The sequence below is a fragment of the Oryx dammah genome, unplaced genomic scaffold (genome assembly GCF_014754425.2).
Source record: "Oryx dammah isolate SB20612 unplaced genomic scaffold, SCBI_Odam_1.1 HiC_scaffold_2, whole genome shotgun sequence".
Lineage (NCBI taxonomy): Eukaryota > Metazoa > Chordata > Mammalia > Artiodactyla > Bovidae > Oryx > Oryx dammah.
In genome coordinates this window covers 187,551,830-187,568,348 of record NW_024070186.1, presented here as the reverse complement: position 1 = coordinate 187,568,348, position 16,519 = coordinate 187,551,830, and the positions used below count along the sequence as shown (strand labels likewise).

The window sequence follows — 16,519 nt, the reverse complement described above, 5'->3', positions numbered from 1 at the left end:
GGGAAGACATCAAGGAGCACAGTGTGTGTTAGTTCGGGAGTGTGGAGATATTGGGAAGATGTAGAAGAGATAAGTGCCTCCAAGAATGTTCACTGTGAAGGAAAGAGTAGTATTTGGGGAATGAGAAATGGATAAAGGAGAATTTTTGTTTTGGTCTTACTGTAGTTTTAAATGTATGTTCAGGATCATAGAAACCGAGAAATTGTGTGCAGATGAGGCTCCAGGAAGGAGCATTTTCAGTGTAAGGAGGAACATATCCGTCTGTGTGTGCTTAGTCACTCAGTCATGTCCGACTCTGCAGCCCTGTGGACTGTGGCCCACCAGGTCCTCTGTCCATGGAGTTTCCTAGGCAAGAATACTGGGGTGGGCTGTCGTTTCCTCCTCCAGTGGATCTTCCTGACCCAGGGACAGAGGCCGAGTCTTCTTTGTCTCCTGTGCTGGTAGGCAGATTTACCACTGAGCCGCCTGGGAAGCCCCAGGAACATGTTCACTCATGAACAAATGATTGAATACCAAATCATTTTAATTTTATTGCTTAATGTGTATATTTCTCAGAGTTCTAAAGGACTTTGACAGGTGTCAATCAGTGTATCGGAGCCCATTTTCCACATGGGCTCAGAGTTGCAGGAGCTTACTCTGAGTTTAGTAGTGAATAATGTCAGCATCAGAACCCAGGTCTTCAGCTTCTCAGGATGCCTTGACCTTCCTGCAGGCACAGAGCTCACCTGTGTCCTGTGATTCGGAACACTTGTCTGAGGTTCCTACAGGTGCTATCCCCTAGTCTAGAAAATCCATTGCCCTTTTCCCACCCTCTCCCATCCCCCGGTCACAGCCAGGAACAAATGACAAGTTGCTGTTGATCTTGGTGATATGGTTGTTACATATTTCGCAAAGGAGATGGGAATTAAGGAACTCGGGGTAAGAGGAACCTGGGGTAAAAATATAAAGCACTAACGACATATTTTAATCTTTTGAGTTGAGTTTCTTTGTCTCTGGCTCACCTCCACCGGGCCCTCCTTGTATGTTCAGTCTTGTGCTGATGTTTTTACATCATGCATGCACTTAGTACTCCTTTTCTGAAACATAGTTGGTGTACCATTTTGAGAAGCAAGTGTATTAAGCCTGCTAGGGGAATAGTGTGTGCTGGACCCAGAGCAGAATCAAATGGAAAGCTTCTCTCCCAGGCAGCAGTGAAACCACTTCTAATGGACAGATACTTTGTGCTTTGTTGAGTTCCCCACCCCCATTCCCCAACAAGATTAGAAAGGATACATATGTGGCATTAGGGATTCAGAAAAATTGGGTTTAGTTTCAGGTAGTCTCATACCCCACTTTCTTGCCTTTACCTGGCTCCCTTCTAGTAACCTCATTTAGCCTCTATTTTGGGTATGATGCTAGCTACCTATGTAACCACCACTTCCCTTTCCTTCTCTTTTTTTCCTACAGAAAGATGTAGCACTTAAGCCTCAGGAACGCGTGGAGAAACGCCAGACCCCTCTGACCAAGAAGAAACGAGAAGCACTTACCAACGGCCTGTCCTTTCACTCCAAGAAGAGCCGACTCAGCCACCCACACCACTACAGCTCAGACCGAGAAAATGACCGCAACCTCTGCCAACACCTCGGGAAGAGAAAGAAAATGCCGAAGGGGCTCAGACAGGTGAGGACGCTTAGGGCTTGTTGCGTCCTGTGGCTGCTCTTCCTCAGGTGCCTACTTGTCTGTGGTTCTTCCTAACAGATGGAGAGGAGATCCCTGGTGGGTGCTGGAGGGCTGCCCTGCAGAGCCGTGTGTTTGCTTCTCAAAGAATATTCCAAAACCAAGCACTTTGAAACTTAGCACGGTACCTTTCAGTCACATGTGCTCTGTGTAACAGAGACTGATGCTCGTGCTATTGGCATTGAAGGCAGACTGATGGAGGTCTTGGTGATGGTCCAGGTAGACTGGCTTGCAGGGACAGATCGTCTTGGGTAGAGGAAAGGAAATGGGCAGATCTGATCATATGCATTGTGTGTATCAAGGTCCTGAAGTGCTAAAAATGGTTGTCTGTATTCAGGCAGGGGACCCTGCCTAAGATTTGTATTTTCTAGTGAAGCTCAAATACTGTGGCATGTGGGAGAGCAGTGGTGAAGAAATGAGGTTTTTTAAGGTGTCCTCCACAGACCATAATTCAGAACTGCCTTTGTGATCTGCCGCTTGTATGAAAGCCTGGTGGTAGAGCTTACCGGGCTGTTTAATAATTAGGTTTCAATGATCCACAAGAAAATTCAGCTCTTGGCATTTGGGGAACCCGTCTGCCTGTGGAAATCCCCACATGAGATAGATTAATAATGAGAAGCGAAGCTGTTTATAGCAGTTTTTCCAGCACAAATCCAGAGGCTTTAGCACCTGCCAAGTTACCTGTGTCCTGGGTGTGTTTTGTTTGTTTTTGGAGGGACTATGGGGTGAGACTGACTGTCTCTTGAAGGAAGCAGAGGGAGTGTGGTTCACAGAGCAGGTGCTGCTAATTAGAAGCTGAACAGGTAATTTCTAGTTTGCAGATGTTTCTCTGCAGAGTGAGATCTAGGATCATACAAATCAGTGGTTCTAAAACATCAGAGATGATTAGAATCATATCATGAGCCTTATTAAACATATTCCTGGCTTCACCTTAGAACTGAAGAATCAGAATCACTAGGCATTTTGGCATAGAAGTTTGTAGTCTTAGAAATTTCCTATTTGATAATGGTCAAGCCAGTTGAAAATCATTCTTATAAAGAATCAAGAACATTTTTCTGGTGATGAATTTTAGTTAAAAGTTTGGAAAAATGAAACTCTCTAAAAGATTTAGTGAGCAGTTTGGTGTTAGAGTTGAACTTGATGAGTAAACTTCTGAGAAAATACATGGAGTGCTGGATTTCAACATGGACTCTGGAGGATCTCAGGAAAGTGTCCCCGATTCTAACACATTCGGCAGTTTTTCTTTGTCATCAAATAAATTGCCAGATTGGAGTTATAAAAGTAATTACTAACATTTGTCTAATACATAGCACGGTAATCACTCAGTGAAGGAGTTTCTGTAGTATGATCTGTAATTTTCACAACAACCCTGGTGAGGAGATGATATGATATTATGGTTACTTTACAGATAGGAAAACTGGGGCTTAAAGAAATAAAGTGACTTGTCTGAGGCCACTTAGCTGTGAGGGACAGAGCCAGGGTTTAGACCTAGATTTCTCTGCCCTGCTCTGTTTTTATTGATACTGTGCTTTCCGTGGTTGATATAAGGACTCCTGGTCGTGGGGTGCAGGGAATCTACAAGTATTTTTAGAAAGTTCGTGGATTGGTTTAGTCAGAGGGAGGGATTGTGGTTATAGAAATGGACTGTGAAAGCTCAAGAAGAAAATAGGGTAAACTCCCAAGTACAGTGAGCATAGAAAATTTGGATGAAAATTAAAAAATATATATACATATTTTTGGTCAGAAAGTGGGGTGAGGTCTAGGTTCTGGAAAAGATAATGTGCCTGTGTTATTTGTGACTCACAGACCAAGCCTCTCCCTGTGAGCTGTGTGGAAAAAGTGGGTTTTCCAGTGTGCAGAGATCGCCTGGTGGCTATTGCCCCTCCAGGAGGGCCTCCCTCCCACAGGGTGGGAGGAGGGCTTCTTATCCTTCCAGGCAAGAGATCAGTTTAATTCTGAGCCCTCACAGAGCTGTGGTTCCTTATCCTTGACTCTCTTACTCCCAAGCTTGATCTGACTTTTCTGTTCTCCTTCCTCAAAATTCTTCTTTCTACTTTGTCCTCTAGTTGAAAGAGTCTGTGATCTTACAAGATGGCTAGGACTCGTCTGTTTCAAATTTGAGTAGCTTTTTGGTCTTAATGATCAATCTTCTGGTACTAACGGTGTTTGAAATCAAAGCTATCCTTGTTTCAGGGAAAATATTTGAAAAGCAGTTAGTCTGACTCACTTTTTATGAATCAGAGAGAAGAAAAGAATGAATTGTATTTTGGGCCTGTGTAAGAGTTTTAAAAACAAGTGGTATTTTCTTATCTTCAGTGTTGATGCCAAAGTATACTATTCAATTTAAATGTTTTTTTTTTTTTTTAAGTTGGAAGGGAAACTAAAATTGATAATTGAGGTAAAACTGTAATGCTTTTATTTATAATATTCCTAGTATCATATGTCGGAGAAGGCAATGGCACCCCACTCCAGTACTCTTGCCTGGAAAATCCCATGGACGGAGGACCTGGTAGGCTGCAGCCCATGGGGTCGCTAAGAGTCGGACATGACTGAGCAACTTCACTTCCACTTTTCACTTTGATGCCCTGGAGAAGGAAATGGCAACCCACTCCAGTGTTCTTGCCTGGAGAATCCCAGGGATGGGGGAGCCTGGTGGGCTGCCGTCTATGGGGTCGCACAGAGTTGGACACGACTGAAGCGACTTAGCAGCAGCAGCAGCAGTATCATATGTGCTATTATTAACCCCTGAGCAAAGCACTGTCTGTTGCTGCCCATCTGTAAAACGAGAGTTTTAGAGTAGAAGATTTCTCAGTCCCGTGATTCTTCTTAGTGTTCGAATAACACAAAGATAGTGAATATATAGTGTTGCTCAAACCTGTAATGGAATACCATCGTAGGCCTGAAAGTAATTTAATTTTGATGTCTGTAACTGGTTGGATCTGTGAAAATATTAAGGGGAGAGAGAGATGCATTCCTGGTATGTCAGCCCAGGTAAGTGCTGTCTGTTGTGTGATCCTTGGTAAAAGGTGACACACAGATGCATTTAATGGTTCCAGTAGATGTTTCACAACTTGTGCTAAGAATGTCTGAGACTGCTGTCCTGCTGTGCCAGATGTCTGTGCACATCACAGTTACTGCCACCACCCAACCATTGCCTCTTTTCAGATAAAGTAGCCACATCTTAACTGTCTTAGCTGTGAGGGGACCTTGAGATGGAAGTGGGCCTTGAGGAGAATTTCTAAATTAATGGATTGTTGTTCAATGCCTCCCAGTGAGGGAGTGATAAAATTGCAAGAGCCACAGATGAAAGAGAGCAGCAGGAGGTGAGAATTTATTTTTTAGTTTTGACCTGGAGACAGTGGATTAAATTTGAATCTCGCTAGGAATTGGCGCTCCCTCAGCAAGGAACTGAATGTACAGCTTTCCGTGACTGTGGGCAGATGTTACTCCTCAGTGCAGAGAAAATAAAAGGTGTGTGTTGTTTTTTTTACTGAAACTTCATTCAAGGCAACTAATCTTTTTACTGTGAGAATGCAAGTACATACTTTTTTTAAGAGAGATGTGTAGTTCTGAAATTAACCCCCCTTTTCCTTCTCTTGCCTGATGAAAAACCTCACTTGTCATGAAATTTTTCCAAACTGTTAAAAGAAAGTGTTTTTAACTAGCACTTAGCTACCCCAGTGGAACTTACCTGTTGGGTTATGTTTTTAAATATAAATACATACTGACTTAGAAGATACTGAGCTAGCAGCTGTCTTATAAAAGGGTTCCACTTTTTTATATGGCAAATTTGAAAACTTTGAAATTTTGAATTTTATATATATGTATATGTATAAAACTTTGAATTTTATATGGCAAATTTGAAGACCTATGCAGAATTATTTGCTTATGGTGTGAGTACTCAGACATTATATTACAAAGTTTTGGCTCTTACTAATAAGGGTATGGTAGGTCCCCCCTCCCCCAATTTGACTTAGGAGGGGGAAAATCAAAACAGGTTGATAGGTGCTCTGCATAAGAATCTTTACCCTGTTATTTGGGAAACTACCAGAGAACACAATGAAATCATGGGCTGCCAAACTTTCCAACCAAGTCTTAACTTCTGCAGAAGCTAATCTTTGGGAAAACTTAACTCCTCTAAGGTCTCTGAGTTTAGTTTTCTTTTAGTATGTCTGACTTCCAGACCACAGGGGATGCTTTAAAATTTTAATTCTTTGTCGTTGAAAACACTGAGAGCCAGGGGGTTTTAAAAATAGAGAAGCGATAGTGAAAAGTTGATAAGGGTTCAGAGAACTCTCAGATTTGGCTCTGAGTGAATATTTCTAAATCTCCATTTAGTCCATTAGTCTGTCCTCTCTCTCTCTAGTATGAACTGAACCAGAGGAAATAGGCCTAAATCAACTAGGAGGAATTTTTAGGTTATATGAACTTTTCTAGCAAACAGATACCAGGATGGATCATCAAAATAAATCCCAGAGTCTCCCTCCTAATTGAATTTTAAGTTCCCAAAAGCGATTCATCTAAGCACAGAATTTCCCAGAGAGAAGCAACCTATTGAGATTGCTTCTAGCAGTAGGTGAACACTTTGAGAGAAAAATAAAGAGATTTGGGAATATTTCAGGAGCCCAACAGTTAGACTCTAACCTTGCTGGTGAGAATGGCTTGGGTGGGAATGTCTTACATGGTCTGTATATGTTTATATAGGTTGATCTGGGTAGGTTTGGCTTGTAAAGGAATGAAAATTTTCTCCTTTCTTTGAAAATCTGTTATGGTGGAGTCAAACTTGGTAGAGGACTAATAGCTGACATTGTAGATACCACTGTAGATGTATACTGATTTCTAGGAAGAGAAGGGATTGATCCCAGTGCCAAGTCTTAGAATTAGAGCTTCTTGTGGTGGCTGTGTCTGCTTTGTGTATTGGCATTGCATGTTCACCTTATTTGAAGTAAGTGGTTGTGTTGGTCAAGGGCCCAGTAGACTCAAGCCCCCAGCTGAGATTGTACCCACCTGATGAAGCAGGAGGTCTTGCCCGCACTGTTCACCTTTGAGAGCGTTTACTACTATAGGTAGATCCTTTATCTCAGTGAACTCAGACTGTTGGAAGACTCCTTGGTGACATGACATTTGTTACTAGCAGAAATGCACTTGCAAAGGAAGATTTATAGTGGAAAGCTTTGATTAAACAAATCCAGTTCAAGTCACATTGCTGAAGACCTGCTGATTAGTTCTGAGTGGAAATCCAAGCTGAAATCATACAGGTATTTATCCAGTTTGACTGTAGGGCCTACAGGGTTCTGGAAATCAGAGCATTTGAAACACTAGTGTAATTAGGTATTATATCTTAGTAATGAAAAGACACGAACTTTGCTAGGTGCTCTTTCATAAATACATTTGTTACAATAGTTAAATGACTGAAGGTATATTGAGCTGGTATCAAGAAATGTGAGCTGCAGTTAAATCATTTTTACTTCATGCTTTGGAGTTTCAAGTTTAATGTGTTAAGTGGGATTTCATTTGCTTTTAAAAAAAGTATAGTCATGTCAAGGTTACAAAAGTAGATATTAAAGAAAATTCATTTTTACCTTGAGATGCATTTAAGTTGCGCACAACTGTTTTCTCTTTGCCCAAACTACAGAAATGAGAATAAAAACATATAAGAAAAGACTGGGAGTAAGAGTGGGGAGGAGACTGGCTTGTAATTGCCTTTGGAATCTTGATTGACTTGAAATAAGGATAAGATGCCAGTTTTTAACATCTGGTTTTTGGGGAGTCTCCAACTCAGGCTGGTCTCTTTTCAGAATTAGTTGTATTTTATATTGGATGCTTTTGGTTTTGTATTTAGGAACCTCAGACTATTATAACAGCAAAATGTATGAAGGTTTTTTTTTTTTTTTCTTTTTTTCTCTTGGGCATTTAGAAGCAGTGAGTTTATTCTGTGAGTTCTTGGATTTTTGTTTTGTGTCTTTTGACTACTTCAGTTCTTTTGGGGGGGGCGTCCTATATTTCTGTTTTATTTATTTGCTATATAGTCAGATCTCTCAAGTTTAACCATTTCACTTCTGCCTCCATTAAGATTCCATTACCTGTTTTAATATCTATAAACTTAGATGTGCTTTGGCATAGTTTGACATAGGTTTTGTACTTCAGTCTTATTAGCACCAAACTCTTGCTCTATGGATTTACTTACTTTGTATTATAGAAAGTTTGAAACAAACACAGAAACAGAGATAATGATAAAATGAACATCCATGTACCCATTACCCAGCTTGGGATTTGGTCTCCCCAGATAGACACAGACTTTAAAATAAGAGGGGATATATAGCTGATCCACTTGTACAGCAGAAACTAGCACAACATTGTAAAGCAACTGTACTCCAATAAAATTACTACTTCTGTTGTGGTCTGGGATATAGTCTCATCACCTCTGCACGTTGCTAAAGTGTTAGTCACTCAGTCGTGTCTGACTCTTTGCGACCCCATGGACTGTAGCTCACCAGGCTCCTTTGTCCATGAAATTCTGCAAGCAAGAATACTGGAGTGGGTAGCCATTCATTTTTCCAGGGGATCAAACCTAGGGATCAAACCTGGGTCTTTTTCATTGCAGGCAGATTCTTTACCGTCTGAGCCATCAGGGACATCCTCTTAGCATGTTGCTAAGAGGGAGCATAAATGTCACTTGATTTCAGTGAGACAGATGTTTGAAGTGAAGTGGCCAGTAATAAATTTTATCCCAAGTGACATATATAACTCTTAATTAAAATTTAGTAAAAATCAACTAAAAATGACATAGCACATTGACTACCGACCTCATAAAATAAAACCCATAGCAAGAAAATAGGCTGAATTGGAAAAGGAACTGCAGTTGATAGAATGGGCAGTAACTTAGCTTGAGTGATCCTGAAACCTATGGAAATTGTTTTATAAAACAGTGGGCTTCACTAATCCCAAAGTAAGAGTTTGTTAGACGTATGTGTGCGTGGAACTTTGTTAAGGGCTGTTTAAATATTCTATATATTGTTAGAAGAGTGACATCGGTGTTGATGGAAATGGTGCTCCATTGTACGTGTTGGAAATTCTTACAGAACTTATAATTACTGTGCAGAAGTGTGACACAGCATGTTTTTCCCTTTATAGGACTTAGTCACTCCCCTTCTGATAGTTGATGAGGGTAGACAGCCTCCATTCCTTTCTTTATATTAAAACTGCCTTTCTGGGTTAATGTATACCTTTCCCTCTTCTGAAGATACAACATTGTCTGTATGTGGCCAGATCTTAGCTTCAAAAGGTGAAATAAGCCTCCATGTGTTCAGGATTCTAATCTCTACTTAAAGCCGTCCCATCTCCACACAAGTCTATACATGACAGGTATTGAGTGGGAGGCAGGAGTGGGTGGGTGGCTGCGTGGTTTGCAGTGATGTCGGTGGGGAGCTGAACAGATGGTGGTGATAGCCACGTGTTGCGAGATTCCCATGGGAGTGGATGGTGGTGACAGGCGACTCACAATGTGCTATTTACAGTTTGGGTTTGCAGTCTTTCAGTGACATCTGAATGCTCTTTAGCAACTGCTTTCATTACTGCCTTTCGAGGAGCTGCTAATTGAAAATGAAATTGTGGGTGGGCTTTAAGGCAGGCCCAGGCAATGTGATGTGGTAAATGTTAGAACTGTTGGATATTTTAAGGCCCGGTTTGTAATTGTTATTCCAGGAAGGAAAAGCTGAAGGTGCATTTGAAGATTCAGTATGTACATACAGGCAGAGCTGAATGCCTCATCCTGCCCAGAGAGCCAAATGTGCATTCACTGGGCTGGAAACCAAGCCACCTGCCCGCGGCTCACCTTCGTATGGTTCACTTTAAATGTGTATAACCATGTAAGGTTCTTATTTTAAATCTGCTAACATCTTGTAGTAATCACTGTTGGTTTTTTGTAGGATATCTTTCTTCTTTCTTCCTCTGCTGTCCATATAATTACTGTGCAGAAGAAAATGATGATCTCATCTCTTGAACTTTGAGGTATTTTATTCCAGGTATTGCATACAACTTTTCTTCCTATAAACCTTTTCCTATCATACAATTCTGTTGAAGGCAATTGAGGCCTCCAGGCTCAATGAAAGAAGAGGAAGATGGAGGATTTGATTGGACTTTGACAGTAGGTGGTGATGTTGATTTTCTTATGGCTGCCTCCAGCTGTGGGATTGTCATTTGTACCTCATCTTTGGGGTTATTAGCTAAAGCATCAGTAGCATTTCTGAAATGGTAGCTTTTGTAAGTGTTTATGTGAAGAATTGTTTTATTGCCCATTCTCAAAATAGCTTTGCACAGAGAAATCTTGTGCTGAGCAAGGAATGACCTCCCTCTTGGAAGTGCTGTTAGCTCTCTTTTTAATTAAATATGAAGATAGATACAACATTACTGCATTCTTTTTAGCTCTCCCCGAACATTTCAGTGAATGCTGTGAGACAAAACCAGCTGAATTATATGCTTTATTTGAGTAGGGCTGATACTGCTTTTAGAGAATCCCTGAGGGGCTAAGGGGACCTTGATGACACACCCCTTGCTGTATTTAACCCTCAGTCCCATTAGACCTGGCTTGCCACAGGAACCCAACTGTTTTAATGCACTTGAGTTACTGCTGTACCCTAATGATGTTTTAAAGAACCTATTTGGGTATTCTAAATTAACTCTGGAGCATTTTGCCTCTTGATGATGATGATTTTATACCAGGCAGATATAACAGAATTCTTGCAGGAGTTCACACCTAGGAGTGTGTGTCCTCGTGCTGGTCATTACGAAGACATACACACATGGGAGTGGAGCCACGGTGACTCACAAATGTGGGGAAGTCCTGTCCAGGCCCACCTGGCATCTTTCAGGAGCCCGACGAGCTCTGCCATGGGACCTGTGGGAACACTTGACACCATTCAGTGATCTCGACTCTGCAGAAGTTTCCACTTCTCCTGAGCCGCTGCCTACCATGACACTGTTGTCACCTGTCATTCTGTGACCATTGTGCGCCTGTGACTGCTCAGGAAACACCCGTGTCACACATCTTGAAATTACGTGGTGCAAGGCTGGATGGTCCTAATTGACAGTGATGGGTCTGAGAGGCTGAAATTGGCTGGAATTAGATTGAGAAGCAAATAGCTGCATTTTGTGGATGGGAACATACAGAATAAAGTTGCTCATAGGATGGTCTTTGGACCACCTTTGCCAGAACAACCCTGGGGCTTTTGCAGATTTCTAGTCATCACCTCTGACTGGTGGCGCCTGTCTTTGGGGTGGGGATCACAGTATGGCACCAAGTTCCTCAAGCAACCCCGATATAGGAGCTGCAAGAGACATAATTTTAGTAAACTGAATCGTGTTCTTCTTATAAATTTGTATAAAAGGGAAATTACTGTGCTATTTGGAAAACTTGTAACAGATCTTAAAGTTTTTAAAACCATATCCTCTTCTAAATAATTTTATCCATACTAGGACCGTATTCTCGTTCTGCATATTTACTAATTGAGTTCTCTTTCAAAATTTTATTGGAAAAAAATTAATTCCAAATACTATAGACATTACATGACAAAAAATTAATGTTTTCCAAATGCCTACTTTTTGATAGCTTACTAGAATGTAGTCTCAGTAGCAGAGTTATGTTGTGTTCTTCTTGCCTTAAATCTACCACCTCCCTGAAAGAACACAGCTTTTTATACATCTGGTAACTGGAGTTTATTCACTACTCTTTTTTATATTTTCTCCCTTCTCTTCTTCTTCTTCTTTTTTTTTTTTTGCCGTACCTCACAGCATGGAGGATCTTAGTTCCCTGACCAGGGATCAAACCTGTGCCCCTTGCAGTGGAAACATGGAGTCTTAACCACTGGACTGCCAGGGAAGTTCCTTTTAGGTTCCACTTACTGCTTTCTTTTTTTCAGCACGACAGTGGTATTTTGCTCTTAAGGTTTACAAGTTTTAAAATCTTCCATATTATAAAAATCAGTGGTATTTGGTGGTGGTATTGAAGGGGCAGATGGGAATGAAATCTGAAAATACTGCCTCTCTATCAGTTGTGCCTGAAGAGCATTAAGTATTTTCTTCATTAGTAAGAAAGATTCGACATAATAAAGTGTTATACTTGAACTTTTGGTTTGGGGTACACAAATTCAAAAGAGAATATTTTCCTTCTAAAACCAAGCAGAACGAAAGCCCTCGGAAGAAATTTTGTTTCAGTAGCAAAACCTATACTTAGGATTTAACAATTGCCTGAGGTGTGTCAACAGTAGATAGCATTTATTTTTAATGCATTGCTGTGAGACTACAAATGCTGTTTTCCCCGGAGATGAGTGCAAAATGATCCCCTGAACAGTTGCTAATGAAATTATCACACTGTATGAATAAGACTATTAATAAGGACTTTCTGATGTAAAAGAAAATGCTGTCATCAAATTTCCCTAAGACATAATGAGGGTGATGAGAAGAGCCCCTGCCTCTTGGGTGACACATAAAGCTGGGTCATGGGCCCAGCTCACGTTGCTAGAAGGCTGAGTTGAATGGTGCTTTCTGAAACTCAAGCAGCCCATGTGCTTAATTTATCATCACCTGCCTCCTGCCTCCTCCGATTAAAAGTCTAAAATCTGTATTTCTCACATGAACGTGGCGGGGGGAGGGTTATGGTGAGGCAGCCGGGGCTTCGGTTGTGTAGGTGTGTTAAGGGGGATAGACTGGGATCATGTAGGGAGTCCAAGCCATCTACCCTTGGTTCTCCAGCCGGAGTGAGGAGATGGACTGACACACCAGAATATCGAGAGAGAAGGATATGGAGTTTAAAAAAACTTTACCGTGATGATCCTGGCCCCGCTCTTCTCTGCCTTTTCTTAAACCTGCCGGCCCATCTTGCTCCCTCCTTTTCTATCTTGGAGTCTGCCTTCAGGTTAGACTTTCAGCTTTTTGACTTTCATCTCACTGTCTCCTTCCCTCCAAAGTTTCTTGCTTGCTTGTCAACCCAGTCAGGATTGTATGGGAAACCACTTAGATTTGCTCTCAGAGTTACAGAATGCCTTTGCCGCTTGGATTCTTGCTCCCTTGATCATGCTGGTCCTTTCCTCTCAACGTTTATGCTGATCACCTTTCCTGGGGCTTCCCAGGTGGTGCTAGTGGTAAAGAACCTGCCTGACAATGCAAGAGACGTAAGAGACCCGGATTCCATCCCTGTGTCAGGAAGATCCCCTGGAGGAGGAAATGGCAACCCACTCCAGTGTTCTTGCCTGGAAAACCCCATCGACAGAGGAGCCTGGCAGGCTCCAGTTCATGGGGTCACAAAGAGTCAGACACAACTGAAGAGACCACATCCCTTCATCCTTTGGCTTCTTAGCATAGTTCAGCACTGTTTTGCTCATGGTTGTTGTAGTCTCTTGTTTAAAAGGTTCAGTGACCCTGCGTAGCCAGTGAAATAAAATCAAAGCCCCCTTAGTGCAGGCCTTCTGGGTCCTAAGTTGGATCTAAGATACCTTTCCTGTCTTGTTTCTCTCCCAGCCCTCCATAAACTCCAGACTGGCTGCAGTTGCTGTTGTTTGCATGAACCCTGTGTTTCCTCCCCTCTGCTAAGAACAGCTTATGCTGTCCCCTTCCTCTGGAATGGCCTTCTTCAGTAGTGCTATTTGTCTTCAGTGATGACTGCAAATCTACTTCTTACTTGAAGCTTTTATGATCTTTTCTTTGTTTATAACTAGGGTGACCCAAAAATTTATCACCTATAAAGTAGGACATTTCTGAGAGTGAAAGGGATCAATATTAATAATTACCCTGTAATAATAAGTGTAAATCAGAAAACTAGGATTTACGCTTACTCTAATTCACTTTTGATCTTTTCCATTTTGTACCTTGTTTTAGAGCTGGCTGAATACATGTCCTTCTCTCCACCTAAAGTCAGGCTACCTGAGGACATTAGTCTGAGTCATGACAAGGGGCCCAGGCTTGTTTGGCCCGTAGGCAAGTAGAAGCCTTGAAACCTGTTTCAAGGATGTCCCTGCCTGGAAAACCTGATATGCCTTCCTTGCTTCCCATTTCTAGTGTTGAGCCCTTGGAATCTATTCTCTATACCACAACCAACGCGAACTTTAAAAATCTACATTTATCATATTATTCCCAGATGTGAATCCACTCCGTGGTCTCTCAGTGTCTTCAGGTTAAAATTGAGACGCCTGTGGGCTCTCGTGCCTGGCTCGCCAGCTCACTGTCTTCAGCTTCGTGTCTTGCCCCCTGGGTCCTGCCCCTCTGTCCTTCCCTCATTTCCGCCAACATGTCTGGTCCTCTCCCACCTCAGGTGCCTCACACACGCTGCTCTTCCAGCCTGGGGTGCTCTTCCTGCTGCTCTTTGCATGATGGGTTCCTTCTAGTCCTTTCAGCCTGAGCTGAAATGTCAGCTTCTCAGAGAGGCCTTTTCGGACAGAATGTTCACTCCAGGCTCTGCCCTTAGTCCATTCTCCTTTGCACTCACCTTTTTAGTTTACTAACACTTAGCATGGTTTATGATGATAGATTTTGACATTCTGTAGTTTTCTTTCTGCCCCTTCTGCTGGACTCCCAAGCTCTCCTGAAGCAAAATACCATAGCCATTTTCTCCACAGTTGTGTTTGTAGCACATTGCCTACCACGTGGAAGAAGGTGCATCATAAATTAAAACTTGAATGATTGGAGGCTAGAATAATAATTATTTTTCCAATTGATGGCATTGCTAATATGTGCTTTTGTTGCATTCCAATGTTAATTGCTTACAGCAGGGGGAAAAAAAAAAGGCAATGCAATATGACCTTTGTTTTCCCTTTCTGGGGATATGAATATAAAATGAGATACTGATGATGAGCAGATACACACCAGGCCAAAATTTAGTCCAAGAAATCACTGCCCTTCTGGTGGATGGTGTCTGCTGTTCTCCCATGGAAGGTAGCAGCACTCTGTCATCCCAGTGTCCTGGCCATCAGTGTAGTGAAATTGTTACTGCAGCCAGGAAAAGCTGGCCCAGGGAACTCGCTGCCTTCCATTTTTCAGAGATAATCTGAAAGAGGCTAGACATGCAGAAGAGATGGAGGGGATGGTGAGTAGGAGTGAGGTGGAATTAACTGAGTCCTGTTTTACATGCAGATATTTTGTGTGAGGTTCTCCTCTTTTACCATAAAAGTACAAACTATTTTTAGTATCAAGGCTTGAATAGCATGTCTTTGCACTGTAAAATTATTGTCCCACATGCCCTCTGTCTAAAATATTTTGACTTTAGAAAATAGTTTGATGTTATCTCTATGTTATGAGGCCTAATTAATTCATTCTCCCCATAGTTGCTCTTTCAGCAAACATTGACTGAGCATTCTTTGTATGCAAACGTTACATAACAGACTCTGATACAGCAGAAAGGATGTATAACCATAATACCTCTGCCCTTGATGTGTTCATAGCTTGGTAGAGTGCTCCTGACCTTGTGGAGAACGCTCAGTGTAAGTGAGGCTGAGACTGCTGCATTAAGTGCAGTTCAGAGGGAAACATGGACTTACCTCCTGAAGTTCTTGACAGTTGTTTCTTTCCCACCACGCCATCTCCTTCAGCCTTTTAAGAAACTCTTGAGAATAATGCTCTATCCTGCTGAAGGCATTAGTAGCTGTTAGAAACAGTGCTGTGTTATCTGTTCTCTTGGGTTCTTACTTTTACAAGTAAAAGCTTTGGCATTCTCACACTTTGACTTCCGGTGCAAGTTACTGGGAATTACTTGACCCAATAATTTCATTAAAATCTTAATGGAGCACCAGTGTTTCCAGAAACTGCCATGTTTTTGACGTAATAGGTATGTTTTCTAGAAATGGTTTTGCTGTGGTTACTAACCTGATTGTAACTTCTTGCACTGAATCTCTTGGTATGCAAACATCATATTTTTGTCCAAAGATGGAGCTCTTTCTGCTAATCTGCACAAAGCAGAAAATATGTCACTTTTTGTTGTTTCTGTTTACTGGAGGTAGACAGTAATTTTCTATGCAAATAGAACTTCAGATACTCTAAAATATTTAAAAGGAGTATCTGTATAGAGCAGATGAAGAAGCAGTTCCAAATTTACTAGCAGGTTATTTGTTTTTGTTCTAGAAGATAATTTTTAAATCACTTTTAAAAAAATACTAGCTTTCTTGGAAAGTGTTAGAAATGGTGATTTCTTGGCGAATTTCTAAAAAAAAAAAACTATTCCATAAAGTTCACTCTGCCTCTCACACTACTCACTTTTCCCTTCTTACCCTTGGTGTCCACTGGTTAAATATTGATTGACCATATACCTACCTGTAGGCAGATGTAATTTTAGGTGCATATGAAAGGGAAGTGAAAGTGGAAGTTGCTCAGTCGTGTCTGACTCTTTGCTACCCCATAGACTATACAGTCCATGGAATTCTCCAAGCAAGAATACTGGAGTGGGTAGCCTTTCCCTTCCCTGGGGAGTCTTCCCAACTCAGGGATAGAACCCAGGTCTCCTGCATTGCAGGTGGATTCTTTACCAGCTGAGCCACCTTAGGTGCATATAGCAGAGACAAAAGTCTCTGCATTGGAGAAGTTATATTCTGGTGGATTCAGTCTTTTTAACTGCAAATTCCATTTAAATGTCCAACCCAGATGTTTTTATCAGCCCCTAGTTTCACAAACTCAGGTACTAATCATTCCCCCCGACCTGAATCATTCCCCCACCCCCACCTGAATCCTTCATAAATGTTTCAAATTCATCATGTTTCACATTTAACTACAATAGTCCTAAATTTGCTCTTCCTCTTCAACTTCCTCACTTGGTTAACATGCA

At 41.6% G+C, this 16,519-nt stretch overlaps 1 protein-coding gene across 1 annotated transcript in view; it reads left to right on the top strand.

Annotated features, from left to right (window-relative positions):
• The window catches only part of AUTS2 (activator of transcription and developmental regulator AUTS2), a 1,198,451-nt gene that overhangs the window by 291,687 nt on the left and 890,245 nt on the right, over nucleotides 1–16,519 (top strand). The window contains exon 2 of the mRNA XM_040260674.1: nucleotides 1,447–1,659. Within this exon, the coding sequence (XP_040116608.1) occupies nucleotides 1,447–1,659 (213 nt within the window). The remainder of the gene's footprint in view (nucleotides 1–1,446; nucleotides 1,660–16,519) is intronic.